Below are 26,073 nucleotides of genomic sequence, written 5' to 3'. Positions count from 1 at the left end.
TGCCATTAATCATGCCTTTTCTTTTCAAACGTGCTCATTTAGGAATTAAACTCTTCACATATGAGTACGAGGTTAATAACAGTGAGAAACTGAAGTTTTTGTTGAAAAACAAGCGTTCACACACATGCTTACACACACACAGACAAAGCGAGAAAAAAACTGAGCACAGGCCTTATGGGACGACATTTGTGGTAATTCATTCAGAATCCATTTTAACGCATTGTGCAGGCCTAAGTGCCAATCTTCCTTTTTGGTGAGTTTCCATGATTTTATGTCCCATATAAAACGACGCAGTTTGCTCCACAATGGCCTATTTAAGTTACATTACCGCCGAATATTCCCCAGTAAAGAAAATTAAGCCGTGATACTGTGAGATCATCTCGGTTAGTCTTCTCCCCGCCGAGATGTGTCGCTTTGACACCCCGCGGAGAACTGAATGATTCTCTTGGACGAGAGATAATAGTCTTATACAGTGTGTCGCTTGCCTATGATCTCTCCCTGTGTCTCTCTTTTTTCCCTTTACCAAACCTGATCCAGAAAAGTAAGTTGTATGTTTAGTGTTGTATAATGCTGTAAAGCATAATTAGGCGTACAGGGCTTGACACAGGAAGCACATTTGTATGTGTGAGTGTTGCAGGAACTTTTTTCAAGTTTGTGTCACAAACACACTCGTAAAGCAGTCGATCTGCTGTGAAGGTTTTTAATAGATTTCCCGGCACATACTGAAATCAGATTTCCCACAAGCACTCGAACATATTAACAAGACAGTGTTGTCAAAACACTCTCAAATCCATTATAACGAGATAATAATGAAACTTTGACCACAAAATAAACCAGCTAATTACTCAGTGGAATGAGTTTGCCATGTCAATCTGCTATTTGTAAGGCTTTTGTAGTTGAGTTGTTCATTTCTGTGATGGAAAATATGAAACTCATACATTCACTCATTTACCAATCTGCTACTTATAAATGTGGACCAGCTTGTCCGCACCACCATGACAGATCTGTTCAACATATTCAGGATTCGACACCACCAAATATTGCCCATGGGTGGCCCGCTATGGCCACTACGTATCATCGGGTGTCTCCTGAGAGTGAGCCTGCGTGTATCAGTAAGATTACCTGTCTCAATAAAGGTTAAATAAATGTTAAAAAAATCATTGTAACATAAGCCTTGCTAATGCAGCGTGACAAAATAAAATATCATTGCACCTTTTCATTCAACATTCTGTGCAAATGGCGAATGATACTCTGCACCAGCTAGCTAAAACTCAAGAGTGATGGTGTCCTGTTGTCCTGGTGTTGATAGAAAATGTGTTTGGGAGAAGTTTAGATCTTCCCTGGGACGCCTCTGAGATGAAAAGGATTCTTGTATGTGTTCATAACTATTGCTTAGTAAACGACAAACTGAATCGAGCAACTACAACGGAGTATATCGTCATGCTGTAAACAATAGGAGGAGAGCTAGTTAGCTGTTAGCAGTCGTAAGACAGCAGAGTTCTGTGGTGTGTTGGAGCTAACAACTAATGCTGCATTCGGGCACACGGGAATGCAGTGGGGTGGAGAAATGTAAAATTAAAATTTGACACAGACATTGACAAAGCACTGATATTTTTGTGGCCAAATACAAACTTTAGATGGCGTTCAGTCGAGGTGTTCTGTGGCCAGTAGCAGACACACAAGCCTCTGATGATGTAGCTATGGTAACAAGCGTTTGAGCAACACTTCTATGGCAAATCAGCAATGATGTAGCTGGTGCTCTTGCTGTGACACGTAATGTGAACGCAGCATAACTAAGCTTAAAGAGCTAATAGTTAACCAGGCTACGGGTGCTAACAGCTAACCAAGTTTATAGAACCAGCAGCTAACAGAGCTTAGAGAGCTAACAACTAACTGAGCTAATAGAGCTAACAATTAACTGAGCTTAAAGAGCTTATAACCAACCACGCTCATAGAGTTAACACCTAACCAAGCTTAAAGAGCTAACAGCTAACCAAGCTTATAGAGCTGACAACTAACTGAGCTTAAAGCGCTAATACCTAACCAAGCTAACAGAGCTAACCAAGCTTATAAAGGCAACAGCTCTTTGAACTGATAGAGCTAACAAGCTAATCGAGCTACCAACTAACCTACCTTATGGAGCTAACGACTAACCGAGCTTATGAAGATAACAGCTAACCAAGCTCATAGAGCTTACAGCTAACTGGGCTGATAGCGCTGACAGTTAACCAAGCTTATAGAGCTAACAGCTAACCAAGCTAACAGAGTAAACAACTAAACAAACTGATAGAGCTGACAGCTAACTGTGCAAATGGAGCTAACAGCTAACTGGGCTTATAGAGCTAACAGCTAACCAAGCTAATAAAGCTAACAGCTAACTGGGCTTATAGAGCTAACAGCTAACCAGGCTAATAAAGCTAACAGCTAACTGGGCTTATAGAGCTAACAGCTAACCAAGCTAATAAAGCTAACAGCTAACCGAGGTAAATACAGGATTGAGAGTTTTTGATCAGAGGAACATGAAACGTGTGTGACAATACAACAACTTTACAGTGACGTGAAATAAACATAACACTATTTAAGTACTTTAGCTGAGCACAGTTCAGCGGTAACGGTAAAATTTACAGACACATCAGTGTTTACATTTTACCCATTTTTATAAGAAACAATAAAAATAAAACATGAAAACAAATAAAACACCCCAGGAATTAGCACATAATGCCAAAGATTGATGCAGAGTTTTATTAAATACTTCATCACATTTGCATTACTTTCTTATGTTATATAACAAATCTGCAGCTGTCTATATTATGTTGAATGTTTGCATGATCCCAACAACTTCAGGCATGTTGTTTACTCTCCTTACATACACACACACACACACACACACACACACACACACACACACACACACACACACGCTGTCCCCAGCCCCCTCTGACCTTGCAGGCACTCTGCTGGCCTTTAAAGCGCAGCATAGCGCCCAGCAGTCTGTCTGCACTGCAGCTAATTGGCTTCAGCTCAGTGTTCACTGTTAACGTCTCATTACTCATTCCACTTAGAATAACTTCCACAAGTTTGCTTGTGTTCAGGGGTCATTAAAAGTCAAGCAAGCCTTTAATTACGAAAGCGGATCATTCAGTAAGTAAAGTTGCATCTCCCAGCAGCTCTGAATGAATGGTAGCCTCTCTCAGTCCTGTACAAAATCACTCATGGAATACAACTGCGGTGAGATGTCACAGCAAAATCAAAGTGATCATCGCAAACATCATCTAATACTTTAACCATATTAAACCAATATTGATTTCATGTTATAGGAATATGACAGGGGTACAACATGGTGACAATAAACTCCTGTACTGTATGATACAAACACTGTAACTTCCTGTACATATTTATGTATTCATTGTAGGACTTTCTGACCTTTGACCCCCGTGTCTGTGTGTCCGTCAGGCTGAAATGTTAAATACTCAAATATAATGATAAGGAGATCCATATGGGGATTAAATTGTCTGCATGTTAGCAAGATTAATATTGTTAATTTTAGTGTGTTCTAACAAATAGTGCTGTGTTTTAGTGGTTCGCTCTGTTTACCCTGCAGAGGCTGCTGTCTCAGAGGATGATTTTACCGTATTAAAGTGGAGTCAATTTAATTAAACTAATGAAGATGGTCCGTTAATATTTTTTTGTATTTTGTAGCAGGCAGGCCTCTGCACTCAAACATCTCTGGAGTTACAGATCTCTCACATTAACTTGCAGTCAGTCTCTGTCTGTCTGGTCTAGTCAATGATACAGCATCATGAGAGGATGATATTCCTACAGGGATTTGCAGTTAAATTCTCTATTACTTATTTAGTGTCTTTCTAAACTCCTCTAGTTTTATTCTTTTGTGTTTTTAGACTTTTTCTTGTCATAACACGCTTTTACTCATTAACTTTTTTTTTCTTATATGACGTTAGAGCTGTGATGATGAATTGATTAATCAATCAGTTGTCAACTATCAATTTGATAACTGATTAATCAGTTAGAGCAGGGGTGTCAAACTCATTTATTTCAGAGGTCACATACAGCCCAGTTTGATCTCAGATGGGCCGCACCAATGAAACCATCGCACACTAGCCTATAGGTACCATAAGCTCCAAGATTTTACCTTTTTTTGTGTGTGAAGAATTACAAATACATTCTGTAGATGTTCATCCTTTCACAAAACAGATGAACATCCAACATTTCCTGATACAGATTCTTTTGAACTGAAGCTGCTGATTGACAATATTTTGCACAATGTTCAGCATCTTTAAACATTATCACAGTAAATATTCATTGTTATATCAGAGAACTGTTTTCTAGTCAGAGTGGAAAAGCCTCTGAAGCAGAAATTTAATTGAAATCATCGTTGTTTAACTTACTCCTTAAACCTGGCACCTTTTATTCTAATCGTCATCGGATTGGACCCTTTGGCAGGCCGGTGCTGGACCACGGGCCGTATGTTTGACACCCTTGAGTTAGAGAAATTTTTTTAAAGATAGGAATTTAGAAATAATCTGATTCCAGCTTCTTAAAATTTATTTTTTCCCCCCATTTCTTTAATTTGTTTAAAGATTGTTCATTAATTTGTTTAGGTTCCAGTCACAGTTTCATATACCTCCATTACTGGATATTCACAGAACCACTTTTTTCATCATTTGAACTGCCTTGAACCATCATAATCAAAAACAAACAAACAAACAAACCAAAAAAGGTCACCACCAACAAAACAATCACATACAATGACTAGGATATACTATAGTCTGCTGCGTGTTAGGATAACCAGGTCCAGTTCGGAGGGATCCACCATGTCCAAGATGGGTTGCCATATTTTGATATATCCCTCAATGTTGTCCGTTTTTCCAGAGGGATAATTGTCCAGTGCAGGGACGTCCTTGGAGATCCAAAATTTGAGAATACTTATTCGTTTTATGTGCAAGAATATTCCAATCAGATTAACGTTATGGCTATTCCTCGCATCGTCCACTTTGGCTGCTACAATACAGTGAAGAGGTGATAGCTCCAAAATTAAGGGAACACTTAATGGTCACAGTGTAACAGCAAGTTAAAGTTCAGGGATATCAATCTGTCCATTTAGGAAGCACAAGTGATTGTGAATCAATTGGTGCAAATGAAAGTGACAACAGGTGCAATGGAGAGACAAAAGCAACACAACCTCCAAAAAGGGAATGGTTTTACGTGTGTCAGCCTCTCTCTTTATCCTTCCTGACTGATTTGTCTCTAGTTTTGTGTTCTGCTAGTGTCCTCATCATTACTGGTAGCATGAGGCGGTACCTGCAGCCCAGTCACGTTGCACAGGTAGTCCAGCTCCTCCAGGATGGCACATCGGTTCCTCCTGGTGCAGGACAATGCTCAGCCTCATGTGGCCAGAGTGCGTAGGAAGTTCCTGGATGTCAAAAGCATTAATACCATTGACTGGCCCTCTCCTTCCCCTGGCCTAAATCCTATTGAACATCTATGGAACATTACATATTGCTGCACCTGACATTGCCAAGTAGACTGTCCAGGAGATCACTGATGCCTTGAACCAAGTCTGGGAGGAGATGCCCCAGGACACAATCCACCGACTCATCAGGAGCATGCCCAGAAGTTGTCAGGAGTGCATCCTACACACTACTGAGTCACACTATGAGTCACCGTGATAAAATTCACACAAGTTGAATCAGCCTGTGATGTCATTTTTTTCCTTTGACTTTTGGTGTGATTTTGAATCCAGCCCTCAGTGGGTTGATGATTTTGGCTCCACTGATCATAGATGTCACTTTGTTCTCAACAAATTATACAATATACACAGTAAAGATTTTCTACTTGAATAATTGCTTCATCAAGATCTTATGTGTGATTTAAGTGTTCCCTTTATTTTTTGAGCAGTGTACATGCGTGTCAACTTCTGAATTACATGTAAAAGCCTACTTATAAGAAGAGCTCAGACCAGTCCTACCCCTCAATAATGGTGTACAGTGAAGCCTGTGTAGCATTTTAAATTGCATCTCTCTATCGGTATTACATCTCAAAATAGTATGTGTATTTTCTATGAATAATGCCCAAACATTATCTTCTATTTGAACTTGAACTTGAACTTGATTCCATGTCAATCTGCCACTGCTTTCCAATGTGGTCTGTCGTGTAATTAAGGTTTGAGCCAAAGGTTTCGTAAACCTTCTGGTGTAAGAATGTCTTCAAAGAAAAATGCATTTGGGGCATGTATGTTTTTTGGTATATGTGTTATTCGCAGATAGCGGAAAAAATGTGACTGTTGTAAAGAATACTTGCTCCTCAAACCCTCAAATGACTCCATAGTCCCTCCTTCATATAGAGTTTGACGTAAAACAAGATTTTGAGGACGTCATCCTGGGTTTTGAAAGGACTGATGGACATTTCTCACCATTTTCTGACATTTTTTGGACCAAACAACTAATTGATTAATTGAGAAAATAATCATCAGATTAATTGACAATGAGAATAATCATTAGTTGCAGCCCTATGTGGCGTCATTATGCAACACCTACACTATTTTCATAGCTGGATAGGAAACTGTAACACACACAAATCACACCAAATAAAAAAATCTGATCTGCTGTCTAAAGGGAGTGAAAAATAAAGTTGCTGTAATCTTTGGCCTCCCTATAGCTGCCTTCATTACATTCTGGCCATATTAATTATTATGCAAGAACTTGATGGAAAAAAATGACTATTCTCTCTTGAATAATAACGCAATAAAACCAAAAAATAAATGAATGAAATCCTATGGGGCCTATGTATTCAATTACAAAAAGATTTAAGGCCTACAGTGCATTTAAGTCTGATAAAGACACTCAGCTTCTCTGAGCATTGCATCATGTGTTGTCTTTCTTTTTTTTTTTTTAATCTTTTTTTTTTTTTTTTTTACTCAAATAATTCACTCTGGCTAATGTTCCAGATCTCCTATGAAATATGGGAATCTTTAGTGGTCGGTGTGCCGTGCTAATTGGTACAAGCGCCTCGGGCGAGCTCACATCTACCAAACTGAGCATCGCTCACAGCGCTGCGTCTGTCTTGGTATGGGAACACTGTAAAAATAGAAACATGACAAATAAAAGCTTAATTAGAACGGATGGCTCTACATGCGCACCCTCACTGGTGCTATGGATATCACATATACGCAGAGTGTGCTGTTAACGTGTAATATAATGTTAGAAATGAAACGAAAATTGGCCAGAATATTAAAACAACGAACAAAATGTGTTGATTTTATTTCGCTGCATCGCTTTAAATAAGAAAACAGGCCTGTGTCAATATGTTTTTATGCTGTGTAAAGGCTTAAAGTGTGACTATAAACCAAAATGCTGCACAACAGATATTGAAGGAGAGACGCATGGTGTCACCCTGCAACGCGCACACGCTTGCGCACACAACCAGCTCCCCTGTCCAAATCCACAATCCTTTTTCCCTCATCAAAAGGAATGGGCGCACTTACAAACATCAGTAATCATCATTATTATTTTCCCCAGTTTATTAAAGATGTATATTAATTGCAGTGCGCAGTAAATCTTGGCTGCAGCTGAACAGAAGACGCATTAAGTAAGGATTAAAACTGGGGCGTGCAGGGCGACTGTGCACCATATTGTAGCCTACATCTGCCTTTAAATCCACAATAAATTAATAAAAGCACTGGTGGGGTTGCTGGCACATGGTTAAATACCGATTTATGATTTTTTTTTTAATTGTCTCACTTTTAAATAAAGAAATAATCCTAAGACTCATAATAAAGCGTTCACACATGATTAAACAGTTAAGATAAAATCCATTTTTTGGAGGAAAATAATTTAATGGTAAAAATGAAATCGGTGCTTTGTGCTTATTCTGGCTCCGGTGCGTTTGGAGAAAAGGAGGTGATGCATTTCAATATGGTAATCACTCACCCGGGGCATGTTTCATTTATTGACAGGTTTGATGTTAAATGTCTCAAGCTCACTTAGTGTTGTAGCTCTTAATTTATTATGTTTGCAGCTCTCTCCCACTCTCTCCTCTCTCCCTCACACGCTTTGACCCTTCGAGGTCACGCAAGCAATTCTTTTTTTTTAAACGCATGATTAATTTCTCAGTAGGGCGACGGGCTAATGCATTATGAAAAAAGTGAAATGTATTCCAAAGGGGCTAATAGCGCTATTGTATTCCAATAAGCCTTTTTCTCCCTGCATGCTTCACATGGTTTAGACATGCTCTGCTTTTGATAACATGTCAGAGACATCTTTCTCAGGGAGGGAGGAAGTTGTGCGTCATTATGCTGCTTCGATAAGATCTTTCATTACTGTCGTTTAAAAGAAAATGTGCCACTAAAATTCGCCTGCAATGATTTTATTATATGTATGTGCAGCCTTATAAGTTCATTAGGATTTTATTATTGTAATAAAATTGCTGCGCCAGAGAAAGCTTTCCACAAATATATAAATAAATATATAAATATAAAAGGTAAATCCATCTGTAAACATGATCAAACTTTATATGCAACATAACTATGCAGCAAATTTCCAAATATAGATTAATAACTTGAGAACTTAACTGACCTTTAAGTCACTAATCTTTACTGATAGACCCAAAATACCACCTGGATTAAAAGGTTATAAACTCTTTTTAAAATATAACAATATATAAATATTTTCCGACATATATTTCCATAAAGAAAATGATTCGCTGTTAAAGCTTCTGTAGTCTATTATTATTATTATCACTTCCTCTCATCCCTCTATTGTGACGTCACTCGTTCCAATGGCCCCCCGTGCGTGGCTCGCGCTCGCGCCGGCCCCCTTCCATTCTTGTCCCATCGCAGCTCTATAGCTATAGTGTTCTCGTGGCGTCCGTCCGCGAGACAAAAGCACGCGCGGTGACAGCCTAAATTGGTTTGAAAAGGAGCAGATGGGGCTCGTGCTCTCTGCTGTGTCGCACAAATACACACACACACACACACACACACACACACACACACACTGGAGCTGCACGCGCAGATTTAAGAGTGACCCTGTCATGTTTATCAAGATGCTGCTGAGGAAGAATAAATTACAGCCAGTCTCAATATCCTAGACTGAGAAGTGATTAGATACAGAGGCATTTAGAATTTTAAAATATTAGGATTTAGAATAAATAAAAGTTGGATTAAATACTTTTTTAGATAAATAGAAACATAAATAGATCCTTTATTTTCATTGTACGTTATACAGCGAAACTTGTTGGTGCAATCTAGTTAGCAGCACATACATTTTTACACATGCACCAACACACATCATCCTCACGATCTCACACACATTCATCCATATATATATTTTTTTAAGATATAAGATACAATAAACACAGCCACAAAGTCCCTTATGGCGCCGTTGGGTGTTTTTTCCTTAAATTTAAGTGTTTTTGTGAGTTTCAGCAGCTTTTATAAATAATTTAATATTTAGAAAAAGAAGTTCTGACACCTTTAAATTTATGTCTTAGCAAATTAGTCACAAAATTGTTAAAAAAAATGGAACAATGTCAAGAAGTCCCTTCGTTTCAGACTGTGCCACTGAAATAATAATAATAATAATAATAATAATAATAATACATTGGATTTACATAGCACTTCTCAGAATAGTCAACGACGCTTTACAGAAAAAATAAAAATAAAAAAATAATAAATAAACTTGTATAAGCTACACCAGCTGCTTTATTATATCCCCACTTATTTTGACCCTGTATTAACATATTATTTCACCTTTAATCTGAGTGCATACTGGCCTATGTGTCTCCATAACAAAAGAGAAAATTTCATATACTGCGAAAAACTGCCCCCATGTCATGAGAAATGTCCATTTGTGTGACCATATATGTGCTGTAGTTCATTAACAACTAACTGCTGAGCAGAGGCTAAACGATCCATTTATGCAAAAGCTGCAAAGTGAGCTCAGAAGTATGACATCATGTGATATATATGTCGAAATTAAGCATGAGTTTAAACTGGAGAAGTGTCTCTTGCATGAAAACCAAAAGTTCAGACAGGCTTCAGCAGAATTCCTAAAGTCAGTGAAGATATAAAGAGCTGGACATAAACCAGAGAAAGGTGTTTGCCAAATTGATATTTAAACTGTCCATTTATGTTTAAATTAATTTTGAAGATTGTCCCTCCTGTGTTTATGTAGCATTGGTTGAACCTGACCTGTGATGTCAGCCATTACAGGTCTACAGTGTCTCTTCTCTCCCAGACATGGAACGTGGGTCACATCAGAATTCGTCCTGAAAACAACTTTGTCAAGTTGTCTTAATTAACGAGGACACTGCTTATTTAGGACAAGCTTCCCCGTCCCCATCCCACGCAGAGTTAAACCACTTCCTGTCTCACATCCTTGAAGACAGCCAGACTGTGAGGAGGCTGATATCTGGGTTACAGCCGTCACATTTAGGTCTGCGCCTTCATATCTGTAATTTGCCTGCGTATTTTTAGTGGAAGGAGTAATTGAGCAGCAGGAGGAGAAACATGCCTGCTTTAAGAAGTCGGAGCAGGGGTGCAGTCAGGGATTCCTGGGCCCTCTGAGGGGACACGGATCTGGCCCCCCCTCCTGTTAAAGAAATAATCTTGAGGGCCCTCTTCAGGTGAATTCGAGCTGGGAGCTCCTCTGCAACCTCGGTTACAGCAGATGATAGTGGCTGCAGTACGCTTCCTGCTTCCTTTCCATCTCCTGGGAACGACCTGCACGTGCGCACGGAGTCGTGTTTCCACAAAGCCGTCTCAGAATGTGAGAATCAGCTGCACTGACAGACATTACTCTGATCCCCCGTCTGTCTGCCAGCCTGTCTGTCTGTCTGTCTGTCTGTCTGCTGTCTCGGGCCCCTGATGTTTCACTCCACACTGCCTGTGTTTAAAAGCCACATCTCCGATCTCTCTTCTGCCACTTACGTCTGGTAATTAATTTGCAACTCAGGGGTTGTGTTTCAAAAGTCACACTCCTTCATTGTTTATTTTGTGTGTGTGTGGGGGGGCACAAACTGTTAAACATCACGTAAGCCCCCCCCCCCATGGGTGCAGCAGACCAGCACACACCCATCTGAGGCACCTTACTCTTATGGCAGGTTGTAGAGCTGCTACAGTGTCGTAATAATTTCAATAAATATTCATTAAGTGGGTAAATTAGCTGAAATAATATTAACTTCCGGGTCTGCTGTGGGAGGCTCCTGCGCGCGTGTGCACAATCCAAGCTCGTGCGCCTCTGTTAGTTTGACTTTTCCAGCATTTGAGTGGCAGTTATAGCAAGACGTCATTTTGGCTGCACAGCGCGTGAAGGAGACGTGGAATAAAAATGTGTGTGTGTGTGCATGTGTGTGTGTGTCCTGGATGGTGGGCTGAGCTCGCGCCACACGCCAATCAAACACGAGGCAGGTGCGTGGTCGAGAGAGGAGGAGGAAGAGGAGGAGGAGAGAGAGGGAGAGACGGATTAGGACGGCGCGTGGTGGCTCTGTAAAGCGAATAAAGCTGGCGCGAGCGCCGCAGTTTACTCACATCTTATCTCACGAGCGGCTCACTCTGCAGTTGGAGACAAAAACCGGTGACCGGTTTCATCCATGTGTTTCCCCCGGATATTATAACTCGGTGAAGTCTGTGTGGCACGCGCGGTAAAAATGAGTTTTTTAAAGGTGCGTAGGATAAATCGATTTGTCTCGTGACGGGGATTTTTTTTTTTTTTTTTTGGACACTGTGACCGTTTTGGGAGTATTGTCATTATTGTCAGGAGTCAGGTAAGAACTGCTGCTCCTCTGTGTCTGCTGGAAAGTTGGATAACGTGTGGGTAAAAATGTACGTAGTTCACGAAAAGCGCGTGCGACAGAAAACAAGCTTTAAAAATTATTTAAAGAGGGAAAAAATGCGCGTGGATTTTTTTTAACATTTAACATTCCGTTGCTTTTACCATACTTTAAAATTACTGCGTATTACTGGCGTATAATAATAATAATTATCATTATTATTATAACATATTTGTTACTAGAAATCCGACTTTAATTTTTTTCTACTGACTAAATGACAGGTGCTACTTCAATCAAGGCCCGCTGCCACTTTACTAGAATTAAACTTACACTAAACTGATATTATACTAATTTAAATGGCCTATATTATTGTATAATTTGAAGCCAAACTCGAGATAGAGTGTTAATTTATTTTAATTGTTTTATTGGCTCCAGCTCCTCCTCACAGTTTGTTCCTCGGCCCACACAGTCTCACAGATTATTGCGCTGTAATAAATAGTTTAAATTCAAAACGACATCTGTATGTTTAATAAAAACATTCTACACTGTATTTTGCTGTTATAGTGATGTCTTCCTACATTTAGTAATTGGTAACAAATTAGGACACATTAGGAATTTATTTATTAGAGCAAACATTTCATACTGACTAAAAGAGAAAGCAATTTCTTTCTTTCTTCAGTGGTTCTTTGTGTTTTTTGTTCTTGAAGGATGTAACAAATGTGATGCACAAAAATACTTTAATTTCAGTGTGCTGCATGTAAGATGAGAATTTCTGAAGTTTGCATTTGAGACATTGCTATCTTTATGAAATACCAAAGCCAGTTTTACAACTCATTCTCCACACATTTACTATGAAGTAAAAATCTGTGCTTTGTATTGCACATTCAAAACGTTACAATATATTGTTTAAATAACTGCAAAATTAATTTTGATGTCAACCAGAACATGAAAATATCCAGTTAAATGTGCTTTCTTTACACAGTAATTTCCCCTGCTATTTTCATAATGCTTTAAAAAATATCTACATGAATTAAAAGGCTTTAAAAAAGGTGGAGAAATATTTAGACAACACCTAAATGTGCCACCACTTTTAAGAGACACAGCCAGCTTCCTTATAGGAAAATTAGGTTGTTGTAATAGTGTAGCAAAACTGATTGTTCCCCCAAGATTGCCACTTAAACTGGGTTAAAATAATATCTGTGCGCTGTGTTTGTGTTTCCTTTTATCCAACACTGGTGGCCAAGGACGACGTATTTAAGTTACACCCTTTTCTTTACTTATAATATATCAAAACACAATATTAAAATGTTAATTTGTGTTTGTATGTTTGGGTGGAAATTTGGATTAAATTGTAAGATTTAAATTGTAACTGTTAGATGAGTGTGTTTTCCTCTTCACTAGTTTATTGGCCAACTTGTTGAAGACACACACGGGCAAACACATTCATTATTAGAGAGCTGTAAAATGCTACAGAGGCTTTATTTCTTTTGGAAAATAAATTAATTTACAGTATTAACATTCCTGATTGGGTTTTTTTTAATGCAAAGAAACTACATGGAAAAGCTGTTTTATTTGCTGTCAACTAAACACTTCACTTAGTATCACAGAGAAATGTTAATTCAATATTTTAATTCAGTTTTTAAAAATTTTTTTCAGTGTCTTGTTCAGATGACATATTTTATATTTTATTTTGTGTGATGTGCAGTGATGTTTAGGTATTTCCAAATTTAATTAGTTCCTTAAAGACAATAAAGAAGAAAACATTTTGGTGTTTATCTATAAATTAGGTGACAAATATATTAAATTTAATTGTATTTAATTTACATTACATATGAAAATGTGGACTTTTTATTTAGTTTCTCTTTTAGAGTTTGTGTATATTGTAAGTAATTATTTAGCTGTTTCACATTGTGTGTGTGTGTGTGTGTTTAACAAGAGGACATTTTTATGGTAAAAAATAAATAAATAAGCACATCTTTCGTCCTTTCTTTCCACGCAGGTCGTTCTACAAGCAATTTTCCTCCAAGTATGGACAAGACCCATCTTTCGAGCACTAATGACATCATAATGACGAGCTCAACAGGCCCCTACCAGCAGGAACCTCTGACACCACCCAGAGCCACCCATCTCCACTCCTCTTCCTCCTCTTTATCCTCCCCCTCTCCGTCCTCTTCCTCCTCACCCCTCAAGCCGAACCAGGTCGGCCAGGTCATCCTGTACGGCGTCCCCATCGTCTCGCTGGTCATCGACAACAACGAGAGACTTTGCCTGGCGCAGATTTCCAACACGCTCCTCAAGAACTACAGTTATAATGAGATTCATAATCGCCGCGTGGCGCTGGGCATCACCTGCGTCCAGTGCACCCCGGTCCAGTTGGAGATTCTTCGTCGGGCCGGCGCCATGCCCATCTCATCACGCCGCTGTGGCATGATCACCAAGCGTGAAGCCGAGCGCCTCTGCAAGTCCTTCCTGGGAGAGAACGCACCGCCGAAACTGCCCGACAACTTTGCCTTCGACGTGACACACGAGTGCGCCTGGGGTTGCCGTGGTAACTTCATCCCTGCACGCTACAACAGCTCCAGGGCCAAATGCATCAAGTGCTCCTTGTGCAACATGTACTTCTCCCCAAATAAGTTCATCTTCCACTCCCACCGCACGCCAGACGCCAAGTACACCCAGCCCGACGCTGCCAACTTCAACTCCTGGCGACGACACCTCAAACTCTCTGACAAGCACCCGGCTGATGAGTTAGTCTACGCCTGGGAGGACGTCAAAGCGATGTTTAACGGAGGCAGCCGGAAGAGAGCGCTGCCCTCGTCAGCCCACTGCCCCTCCATGGGTCCGATGAAGAGTCTGCCGGGTTCAGTAGTGCCTCACATGATGGGACCTGACCTGGGTGTTCAGAAAAGAGCGCGCTTTGAAGACGAGGATGATCTGGATGGAGGCAGTCTGTCTCCCCGGAAGACGCCACGTAGCTACCCTGTCATCCCCGTCCCGAGCAAAGGCTTCGGCATGCTGCAGAAGTTCCCTCCCACGTCGCTCTTCCCCTCGCCGTACCCCTTCCCAGCGTTTGGCCTCTGCCAGCAGAAAAAGGACGACAGTGATGTTTCAGGCGGGCAGAAAGGAGCAGGGCTGTCGGGTCTTTTATGGCCCGGCCGCAAAGACACTTTTTATCCTCCTTTCTGCATGTTCTGGCCACCGAGAGCGGCGGGAGGAATCCCTGTCCCGACCTACCTCCAGCCTCAGCCCAGCGCCCTCTCCTCCCTGGCAGACAACCCCTCTCTCAGGCAGGCCTTTCTGGATCTCTCAGACCCCACCGAGCCTGGAGCTGTAGCTGGCAACGCAAACGGTGTCAGCACAACCATGGCGCCCGGCAGTGGGACTACCACACCCAGATCTGGGCTCTTTGACCCAGAGTGCACAACAGTAACACCTGACCTTCGCCCTGTGACGTCAGAGGGCTGGCTCAAACTCCTAGACACCCCGACCCTCCAAACCAGGAAGCCGAGCTATGGCTCAGCCTTCCGACCTGTCATTAAGGACGCTGAGAGCATCGCCAAGCTCCACAGCAACAGTGGAGGAGTCACTGGGGCAACAGAGGAGGACTTTGGGGTCGCCAGGTCAGACCGCCACCAGCGGCTATCGCCCAGCAGCAGCTGTAGTTACGGGAGTGAAAGCGGAGGCGATGGAGAGGTGGAGGGAGTGGAGAGCGAAGAGGAGGGGGAGGTGGACGTGGAGTCGTCGAAGCAGGAGGACGAGGAGGAGGGGAGCTTCACGAACAGGCCGCCACAGACTCAATCCAACCTGTACCTCCCCGCGTTGAGCGACAGCCACGGAGAGGAGAGGGGGAAGGAGCGAGGGAGTGGCGCCATGTATGCCGGCACCTCCCCTCCCTCCTCCTCGGACCCCATCCAGCAGGAGTCCCCCAGCCTGCCTGCCTCCCCTACTGCCAGCCTGCCTCTCTCCAGCTCCACCCCGCCTCACCGAGAGGACCCAGCTTACAAAAACGTAAATATCCCCCCAGGCCACTTTAACTAATTATTATTTAAATGGTGCTGCAGTCAGGCAGTGATGTGATCTGCATAAGCAGATTGATAGGCTGCTTTCTCCCTGTAGAAATTGAAACAGTCACCCCATTCTGATCCCGGCTAATAGGCCCAGGTGTGGATTGTTTAATGGCCGCCGTGTGTTTGTTCTCCTTCTGTCACCCCAGCCTGTTAGGGCAACTCTAATCTTTAACCTGTCGACTCCTGCATTAACCAGGCCTCTGAGAGAGGAGGAGGAGGGAGGCAGAGTTATGAGGAACATTTTAAAGCAGAACGAGTTAAATCATTCATTGAGTAACATACTGCAGACTGCATTTGCCAATTAATGACTTAAATTTTACACAAAAAAAATCCAGATGAGTAAGAAAATACAGCAGGTGCGTAAAATAAAATACTATATTTTGCTTTCAGGTTCACAAAAACAGAGACGAAGGACTACCTGTGTACGCAACCAAAGACAACTCCAGCATCTCTGGTGAGCTCTGACATTTTAATCTTTTGTTTTTAAACCTTTTCTGCTCATATTTTCTAACACAAAGGTCATGAAAGACGTCTATAACAGCAGATTACACGCTAAATAAAAGATAGATTAGTTATTTGAGACTTTATTTCAGTATATATCTAAGTGTAAAGAAATATCTTATAATTTATCCTTTTTAAATTGTAAATTACTCTTGTTTTAAAAGTTAAAATGCATCTTTAAAGCATTTGCAAAACCAAAATACACTTTCTCGTTCATATATAATCTACAAAAAAACACTTTGCACGCTCTGCTGTTTGCCTTACGCTCCATCTTTCACCCTACAGTTGTTTCACCATGTCTTGGCTTCATCAAATGTTTGACCAGCTTTTTACACTGTTTCATCAAACAGCATTACACGATCTATTTCAGCAAACTGTTACACACGACCTGTTTCATCAGACGTCCGAGTCGCTTGTATTATAGCATCTTTGTTTCATTTAGTGTCTGAGTGAGTGGTTTTATAGTCCCCTCCGTGTCCCCGCGAGGCTCATATTCCTGTGACGTTTCATTTGCTCCTCTCATCTCCCACTCTGACCCTTTCGCCGAAGAAAATGTCTTTGTGTGTGTGTGTGTGCTGTGTGGCGCTGTGCTCACATGGCCCACATACACACAAAGGACACACACACACCGTGCGCACACTTAGTTATCTCCATGTGTCCGGATAACCAGCTCAACCAATGGGCCTTACTGAAACTCTCTGCCTGTCTGTGTCTCCGACTTTCTCATTTTCTCGCAGATGAAAACAAAGAGCAGAGTACTTTCTTTCTGCCGGAGAGTGAGACGTCAGCGCCCGAATACTGGAGGGAAAGCTCAGGTATGCATACTCGCTTGTATGTTTCTCTTTTTTTGGGTTGCAGAGCAGCTGTAGATGATAAAACAACGACTTAATCAATGACAAAAGCACAGCAAAATTACAAAATGACATGTGAGGTGAGCCTGAAAGTATAATTATTAGAGTGGCGTTTGGCTTTACTCTGGTGTAATTTGATTTTTCGTTCAAAAAGCAAAGCTGAGATATTTATAAAACTTTTGATTAAATCATGATCAGACAGGAAATTAAGAAAAAAGCACAATTAAAAACACTTGACTGTAAATGTAAGTCTTATCTAATATCATTTATTTGCACTCTGACCTTAAATATATGAACATGGAAAGGTAAATTAAAATGAACACATTGTTTTATATATAAAAATATATATAATAGTGGCATCAAAAGCTACAGTTGGCTCCCTTGATGTAATCCAGCACAGACAGTGAATGTTTCCATACACAAAACAAACAATGCTGATTAAAAAAACCCCTCGCTTGGAAATAAATATGACCTCACATGCATAAGTTACAGTGGCATTTCGTCTTATTACACAAACGAGACTGCGAATACTTAAAGCACTGAGAGAAAGCTCCTCAGTCTCCAGCTTCATCCGCCTCAATCTCCTCCTCCTCCTCCTCCTCCTCTCAGACATGAGTTAAGGGATTCATATAAATACACAGAGATGAAACAGCAGTGCAAAGCTGCTCCTGCTGCCGCTCTGCCATGGCTGCTCTCTTTAGCAGCGCTGTCGCCGGGGCTGTTACTCTTAGGGGGGCCGTTATAGTTCAACAAGAAAACATCAGCTCAGAGATAAGCAGCCGCGCTGGCAATCTCCATCCTAGACCCATATCGCCGCCGACATAATTGCCTTTTTTTCCCCTCCTCAGCGCAAAAAACCCTTTCCCGTTTGAAAAAGATCACAGCTTATTGCCTTTTTATATCTGTCAGGAAGACATTAAAAGTGCTTTATGACATCTGTGCCAACATTTATATCTACCCCCCCACACCCCTCACTCCCTCAACCCCTACACACACACACACACACACACATGCACACACACACACACCGTAATGATCCCTGCGCATAATGTATAATGTATTTCGAAAAATTACACGAAACAAATTAAATGAGACCACCTTTCCCCTGATTGCCAAACGTCTCCCTGGGCGGTGGGAAGCTCTACGTGATTAGAAGGCCTGATTCCTCCGAGTCCCACCACCCCCCCTCCACTGTCTTTAAACTCTCCCTCTGTTTCTAGGGAGAAAAAATAATCTAATTTTCCATTTATGTAATGCAAACCGCCTTGGCTTTGACTATTCACGGTTAATTGACTGTCAAACGAGGTTGTTATCCTCGGGCACTGTCTGCAAATTTGCTTGTCAAATGAGACAGAGAGAGGAGAGGAAAGGAGAGAGGAGAGGAGGAGAGGAGGAGACGAGAGCGCTCTCTGCTCTAAATGAGAGAGAAACGGAGAGAGAGGCATGGGGAGGCTTAAGGAGCCGGGATATGAAATGACTGGAGGTAGAATATACATATCGAGTCTGCTGGATCGCTTCATTTAAGGCGCACGATGCCTCATTGTCACAACTCAGACGAACACACACACACACAGGCGAGGAACAATACAGAAACTTTCAAAGTGGTAAATTTGAAAACAGCATGTGATGAAGATGTTTGTTTGATAGAAGATGGTGAAATTTTAAAGCAACAAGTAGATTGCCTCCAGCGGCAACACAAAAACATACATCATATGAAATGCTGCGTGACTATGATAATACAGTTTTACATTAGTTTATGGTTGCTCTATCCATAGCCTCAAACAATTCACCTGCCCAAACTAAACTCACTGACATTATCATGCAACAGTTTGACGGCACACTAACCTGCAAGCTTGCAATTCTTTTTAAGCAAAATTTGTGCATCTACCTTTTCAACTTTTCTCGGCACAGACTTTAACGTCAGTTCACGAACTACAAAAATTGATTTGCTCTCGTTTCTGAACGCAAGTAGAGCTCCTTTGTTTTCTTAATAGAAAGCAATATGATCTGACAAGCAAGAAGAGATTGAACATGTCAGAGAGCGAGCGCAGTAAAGGTCTCCATCAGTGCTGTCAAGTCGTTAGCACAAACTTACACTGACATCTAGAGGCAGAGGAGTGAATTACAGTGCTGCACTGGAGGCAGACGGGTCAGGAGAGGAAGAGATGCGATGGGGAAGGGTTTGCAGTGTTGATGCCAAAGTAAAGAGGGGGCACATGAAGATCCAATCAGACTGGAGTGATGGGAAATCAGTTCACGATAAATGTAACTCATGACCAAGCTCATCAATACACATGATTCACATTTAAGACGCATTTAAAACAAATATATAAAAAAGAGGACTGTAAAAACACGACTAATAAAAGCAGATTAAAGTGCAGTATATATTTTAGATTGCTCAGCATGGTTATTGCAGAGGGAGTAAAGGATTTCTTGTCGATATTTTTCCAGGCTGGTAACTGGAAGGAGTCGTGGAAGGGGCGAGAAGGGTCCTCAGTGATCAGGATGGCTTTCCTGATCACTGAGTGGTTATAAAGTTCACATAGAGGAGTTTGGGGTGAGCTGATTATTAAAATTATATGCAACAGAAATCAGAAACGAAGTCTCTTGTGTTTTCAGGTGATCAAAGCCAAGGTGCTGCCTCTCCTGTGCCGCTGAAGAAGGACGTCGAGAACATGGAGAAAGGTAAATGTTCTTTATTTGAGTAACAGAAACTGGGTTAACCACAGAAATATATGAGATGTAAGATGATGAAGATATTTTACTGCATTTATTTCTAACACACTGTCCTATCTCTCTCTTTCCATTTTCATTTTTCCTTCTCCCTCTCCTTCCTGTTCCTGCAGAGGAGCTCCAGAAGGTGTTGCTGGAGCAGATCGACTTCAGGAGGAGACTGGAGCAGGAGTTTCACGCTCTGAAAGGCACTTCACCGTTCCCTGTCTTCCGTGAGTCATTTTCTTTACTCACCTCGCTTTTCTTTCTCACACTCTGAAGGGCAACCTCTCTTTCTCTGTCTCTCTGAAGTTTCCTCCTCTGTACCGTTCTCTGTCTTTCTGTTCCCCCACTTTCTCTAAGCCTCCTTCATCCTTCATCGGCTGTGTTATAATAATTGTACTTGTTCAGTTATTCAAATGATAGCACTGCTTGGGCTGATCGTAGATTCTGACGCTAATTTCAGATAATTTCCAAGACCAGATGAAACGAGAGCTCGCCTACAGAGAAGAGATGGTCCAACAGTTACAGATGGTAAGACTCCTAATGACACAATCAGTGCTCAACACTGATGGAAAATAAATAGCACTGCTACGCCTTTAAATGACAAATAAAACACCCTTTTATAGATACATGAATGTAAGAAAAGCCTCTCTGCTCGCTTTGGAGAACAATCTCGGTAATGATTTTTAGAAAGAATATAATTAAGACTAATTGTGAAGCACTTGCCAGTGAAAATATAGTTACACAGTTTGAGCAGAAGAAGAGGAAATCAAAAACGCATGAGGAAACGTGACAATAACAACCCAATTAACACTGCAGCTATGGCAGAGTGCCGACACAAATATGAAATCTGAAGCCAAAAGTAAAACAGAAATTAAACGCAGAACAAATAGAGCCATCAGTCGGACTCAACCGGACACTTCTCCTATTGCTTATTTGTCCGTCAAAAGACAGAGCCAATCATCGAGTTCGTCTTTCATGGGTGAGAAGTTCCTCCGCAGCCGTCTGAGTGTTTCCGTCCACATCAATCACTGGAGCAGCTGGCAGACAGGCTGACAGACGGTGTTTGTCTTTGCCTTCTGACACATGCAACAACTGTACACGCTCATATGCACATGAGCGCAAACCCCGCACAAAGGAGCACGCCGCAGTCATGTAACCACAAAGGCACACGACTGAGGAGGCAATCGGGCTCATTTATAAGCATGTACGTGCACGCTACAAACATTCAGAATTGACTAATGTGTCTGGAGCCAGCAGATGGATCTGTCTGAGAGTAATGACAAGTTCATTTCACACAGACATTCGGCAAAATTTTAGATTTATGGTGCTGCATTTAATTTCATAATATGGACTGAATATTGCCCTGAAACTTCAACGACTTGCTAGAATTTTAAATTTAATCTTTTTCTAGTGTAACTGTAATCAGATCTTGATATTATTTACAGTATTTTTATTCATTTACAAAAAGGAAAATTTGTTTTTGAGACAAAATAATGTTAATAACTCATACATAGAATATGTTTATTGAGTTTTCCATTTGTTTTTCCGCCACAAACAAGATTCAGTTCAGTAACAGATCAAATATCTGGGATTGACATCAAGAGACAGACATCCTGACATGATAATATATGGAATATACTATACTTTTACATAATGTTGTGCTACATGTTACCTTTTTAAAAGATATCCCAGAATTTGACCGATCTACAGAGCCGTACAGGAGCAGAGGTCTGTAGTTTGACCATGTACATCAGAAAATCTGTATTGTAAAAAGTTTACAAAGGTTCCCCAGCATGTTTTTCTGAGATCAGACATAATCTTCGAGATCTTTAAAGCAAATATTGCCTCTCATACTGACTGGTAAAACTGATACGTCCCCCAGTAATGTCAGTCTTGGGCTGGTTGGGATCTCCACCCACACAATTCTTTTTATAATATCCAAAAAAGATCTCAAATACTTGGGAACAAAAAATGAACTTCAGGCACTCCTGCGTGGAGCAGCACCAGATGCATTTGAATTAGGTTAAAGAGCCTTTATTTCAAAACATGGCTGCTGACATTAAAACACCCACTGGTTTTGACTCTATGGTCTTCGTCAGAGTGCAAAAGGTTGGACAGGAGCAATGGATTATAATGAGAAGCCATTTTGAAAATGACACGCCTCCACAAGCATTTAAGAAAACAAGAAGAAAAAGAAATCCCTGTGCTAAAATGAGAAATTACTACGAACCAAATGTCAAAAATATGCATGTAAAAAGGAAACTACTATAACAAACATCAAAAAACATACACCAGAAAAAAAGGGAAGGAAAGATTACTTAAATAGTATCCCTAAGCGAGGTGAGGTGTAAAAGAGTCCCTGCTTCAGTCTTACATCGAGGACAGTGCTCCGAGTAGCTGCTGCTTATCTTGCAGAGATGATACGGGTCACGTAAACCCCGTGTGTTACGTTAAACTGTGTCGGCTGTTATGGGAGAATGACTGAGAGCCATCACAAATCGGCTTCCACTCAGAGTCCTCAAATGTACGGTTAATGTCCCAGTGTCCACCTCCCATTTAATGTTTGCATTTTTGCATGGCGTCTTGGTGTTAGCGCTGAAGTTGAACACAAGAAACCAAATGCTTAGTGTTTGGATTTGGCTTTTTTTGTAGGTGACCAATTATTTACAATGATAAAACAAGAAATTTGGTGTCTTATTTAAAAGTTTGCAAGGTCATATCAAGATCATAAACTCTATTTATACATATGTGTCCAGTCCTTGTTCGCTCAGACGTCATCTTACATGTTGTTTCTTTCAGATTCCCTACGCAAACATCATCAGAAAAGAGAAGATCAGCTCCCATCTCAACAAGTAGCTCCAAGGTGAGTGATTTTTAATTAATTTGATAATGCAGCTTAGTCATAGAAAAAAAGAAAATGCCAGCGCAGGTAGGTGTCAGATGAGGATTTAAACATTTAATTACGTATACCACAAAGCAGGCAGAGGAAGTTCAGCAAAGTTTAATTGCCTTTGATGTAGTTTTAATAGATTTTGGAAGCTGGGCCACATTTAGGATTGACAGTTTGCAGCCAGACGAGGCTGTAATCTGACAATTACACTGGTGTTCTTTTACTTAAGGTGGTGATTTAATGGCAAATTGTGAAATTCAATTACTATTTGGTGTTTAATGTGCTTGACAGTTAATTATCCTGGTCTGGCAAACTTCAGCCATCCGAGAGCAGAAAACTTCACTTGACTAGTCTTTAGAAACACTTAATTATGTCATTTATTTATTGTTTTGCAGGCTACGTCAACACAACCCCACGTGAGAGAAGGAAGCTGTGTGGATTTCTGTGAATGCCCCAAGAAGAAGAATAAAAAACAGTCATGAAAGCGACAGAGAAAAGTAGGAGAGACACAAACAGAGAGGAATATGACACTATATAGTCTATAAATACATTTCTTAAGTTTTCCTGGGACAGCGATGTTTCAGCCTCTGCAGCACAGCCTCTGTTAATAACCCTGCACTTAAACTCCGTCTGTTAGGAACACATTTGAGCCAGTTTGTACTGCAGCGAGGTAAAAGTTTCACCCTTGTTTCCGTCTCCCTGAGTCCAGTTTATTCCCCAAACTGACTGAACTGAAAGGGGCACAAACTGGTGACATCAAGGGAAACACAACGACCTTCGCTCTTTCCTCATCGTCAGACTCGAAGCTTTACCCAACCAGGACCAAAGCGACCGCATTTTAGGGCCGTTGAATAGGAAACTCTGAACTTTTTAGACCTCTTTAAGAGACAAAAAGCAAAAGGAGAGAGTCAGACTGGGCGTCCATGACTGCTGCTGGCCCAACTGTACATACACCAGACTGCGGCTGAGGACAGTCTTCACACTAAGATCGTTGCTGTTGTTAGTATCACTATTGCTGTGGTTGCCCTGAAGCGAAACAGACACACCAACCTTCATGTATTGGCAACATTTGATCCCAAAGGGATTATCCTTACCACGTCCAGTTGTGTTTATTGACCAAAACAAACGTTCCCCGTGAACACATATCACCATTCCCACCAGGTGTCAGGTGTCAGTGGTGACCTGATGCACCCATGTTCGGTCTTTTAGATATCCCTGACTTGAATATGCCAGATGAAGAACAAAATAAAGAGGAACAGGAAAGAAGTGTTTCTTTGGGTTTTAAGCCTAAAGATGCAACGAGAGCAGGGTGGTGTCACACTTTGAGCAAGCTGTGCACTGGCAGAGCAGTTTGTACCTGTAGTGTTGGTATTTGGGAGCGAGTGTACAAAAAAAACAACAGTATTATGTTAAATGCTCCGATAAAACATTTTCACTTTTATTTAAACAGGAAAAGTCACCCTTAAAACAATGTTCAACGCCTTCTACTGTTAATTTCCAAGCATATCAAACAGCTGGAGAATCCTCTGTTCAAAGGGATTTTTACCCTCCACTCAGACAAGCGTCACCTCCACCAGGAAGTGAAGGTAATATCGCCGCCATCAGTAAATGTTGGAGGTGGTGAATCGACATTTAAAGGTGTCGGCGCCGTGAGGAGCAAAAGACTGAAGTGTGTCAGTGTTGTATATCTACCTGTAAATGATTCCACCCGACTGTATAAAAGTCATAACGTGAGAGTACTGAACCTCACAGTCAGTCTATCTATATGTGTTTGTTTGTTTGTTTATTTATTTGAGTACCGGGGGCCGAAGACCCCGATTGTGGAAATATTATTTATTATAATGTGAAAAGAAAAAGAAAGCAACGTTTTGATGATGATGGTGATGATGATGATGGTGCAGTCACGTGTATGTCAGAGAGAATAAAAATGAGCACTCACCCACCTTGTTTATAGAATGCGATGAATGAATGAATGGATAAAGCTGTCATCTACTGAGAGAGATGTTATCATATTAAACTGTTAATGCAGATGTATTTAAATATGTTCTTGTAGTTTCTCTACTATTTATGTGTAAATTAAAAGTCTATACAATATCCAGAATGTGCTTTCATGATTAGGCCTGTCTGCTGTTTATGGGAAAATAATCCTTTTAGCTCCATGCTCAAATTAAGAAATGAAATAAATATGATATAAACAGGGACATAGCACCAAATTCAGGACCCTGTAAGCAGTCTCTGTAAGCCCGCGCCCTTCCTGTCTTGATCCATATCTCTTTTTTTTTATGAACCAGTTTCATTTCTTTATGTTTTTGGAACCCAAATTTCCCTCTCTGGCCGAAAGACATGATAATATACATGGATGCTACAGCAGTATAATCAGTTACTCACTTGGCTCAAGCTGCATTTAATGACAGCTTCTAGTGCAGGGGCAGACTAAACTGTTTTGCACCTTTTAGGCCCAGTGGCCACCAAAGCGATTTTTTTATCCCAGACAAAAATGCCAGGCGCTCCTTAGGGGGCGATCACACAGAAATGAGACGCTAGAGACGCGGACGCTTCAAAGACGCTTGAAACGCTGGAAGCGCTTATTAAATGCGTGCTAGCTACTGGCATCTGACGCATATTTTACACATATTACAACATATTTTAACTTTTCAGCGTCTACGTGCGTCTAAAAAGAAGTGTCTACAAAAATGCGCGTCTAAAAAGATGCTGGAAAAACACCCGTCTAAAAAGACGCTTGAACGCCGGTCAGACGCGCCGTATCATAGGAAAACAATGGTTTTACTGGCGTTGCTTTTCTAGCCTTTCATCTCGGTGTGATCGACCCTTAGAAAACACTCAGCTTTGCATCGGTTACTATGATATGGAGTATCCTAAGGAGAAAGTATGGACCTGCCCGTCTGTGTGGGTTCATGAGAGGAGACATAAAACATACACAGTATATTGACAGATTTCTCCTCCATTGTTGTTCAGCACATGTATGTTTAAGATGGTTGTGTTAACAGCACATGTCCCTCCTCCACTGTGACTGAAAGGCTGAAGTGACAGTGACAACCGTTCCATATATAAAACCAAATATTGAAAGTTTTTCAACTGGCTCAGAGAAAAAAACAACCAGCAGTGCTTGGTGCAGAATTAACACCCAGCACATCATTGCACCGCTGTCATTTGTAGCGTAGTGTAAATACCTGGTGCTCCCAGTGCAGAGCATTAAAAGAATTCACTGGCCTCAGAAAAAAACATTTTGGTGGACACG

The 26,073-nt window shown here is 41.1% G+C and overlaps 1 protein-coding gene across 3 annotated transcripts in view; it reads left to right on the top strand.

Annotated features, from left to right (window-relative positions):
• skor2 (SKI family transcriptional corepressor 2) overlaps positions 1 to 24,781 on the top strand; it is a 167,665-nt gene extending 142,884 nt beyond the window's left edge. Inside the window, exons 1-9 of one of the 3 annotated variants that reach the window (XM_049603632.1) lie at positions 11,514 to 11,679; positions 13,787 to 15,795; positions 16,245 to 16,308; positions 17,093 to 17,170; positions 19,826 to 19,891; positions 20,053 to 20,151; positions 20,385 to 20,452; positions 22,724 to 22,787; positions 23,210 to 24,781. In XM_049603632.1, the coding sequence (XP_049459589.1) occupies positions 13,816 to 15,795; positions 16,245 to 16,308; positions 17,093 to 17,170; positions 19,826 to 19,891; positions 20,053 to 20,151; positions 20,385 to 20,452; positions 22,724 to 22,780 (2,412 nt within the window). In that variant the 5' untranslated portion in view covers positions 11,514 to 11,679; positions 13,787 to 13,815 and the 3' untranslated portion in view covers positions 22,781 to 22,787; positions 23,210 to 24,781. Of the gene's footprint in view, positions 1 to 11,513; positions 11,782 to 13,786; positions 15,796 to 16,244; positions 16,309 to 17,092; positions 17,171 to 19,825; positions 19,892 to 20,052; positions 20,152 to 20,384; positions 20,453 to 22,723; positions 22,788 to 23,209 lie in introns of those variants that run through there. The other 2 variants (XM_049603631.1, XM_049603630.1) reach the window with 2 other exon arrangements.
• Positions 24,782 to 26,073: the final 1,292 nt, after the last annotated feature.

Source organism: Epinephelus fuscoguttatus, linkage group LG18 (genome assembly GCF_011397635.1).
Source record: "Epinephelus fuscoguttatus linkage group LG18, E.fuscoguttatus.final_Chr_v1".
Lineage (NCBI taxonomy): Eukaryota > Metazoa > Chordata > Actinopteri > Perciformes > Serranidae > Epinephelus > Epinephelus fuscoguttatus.
Note: the sequence above shows the minus strand (reverse complement) of the source record. Positions and strands in the feature narration are given on the sequence as shown.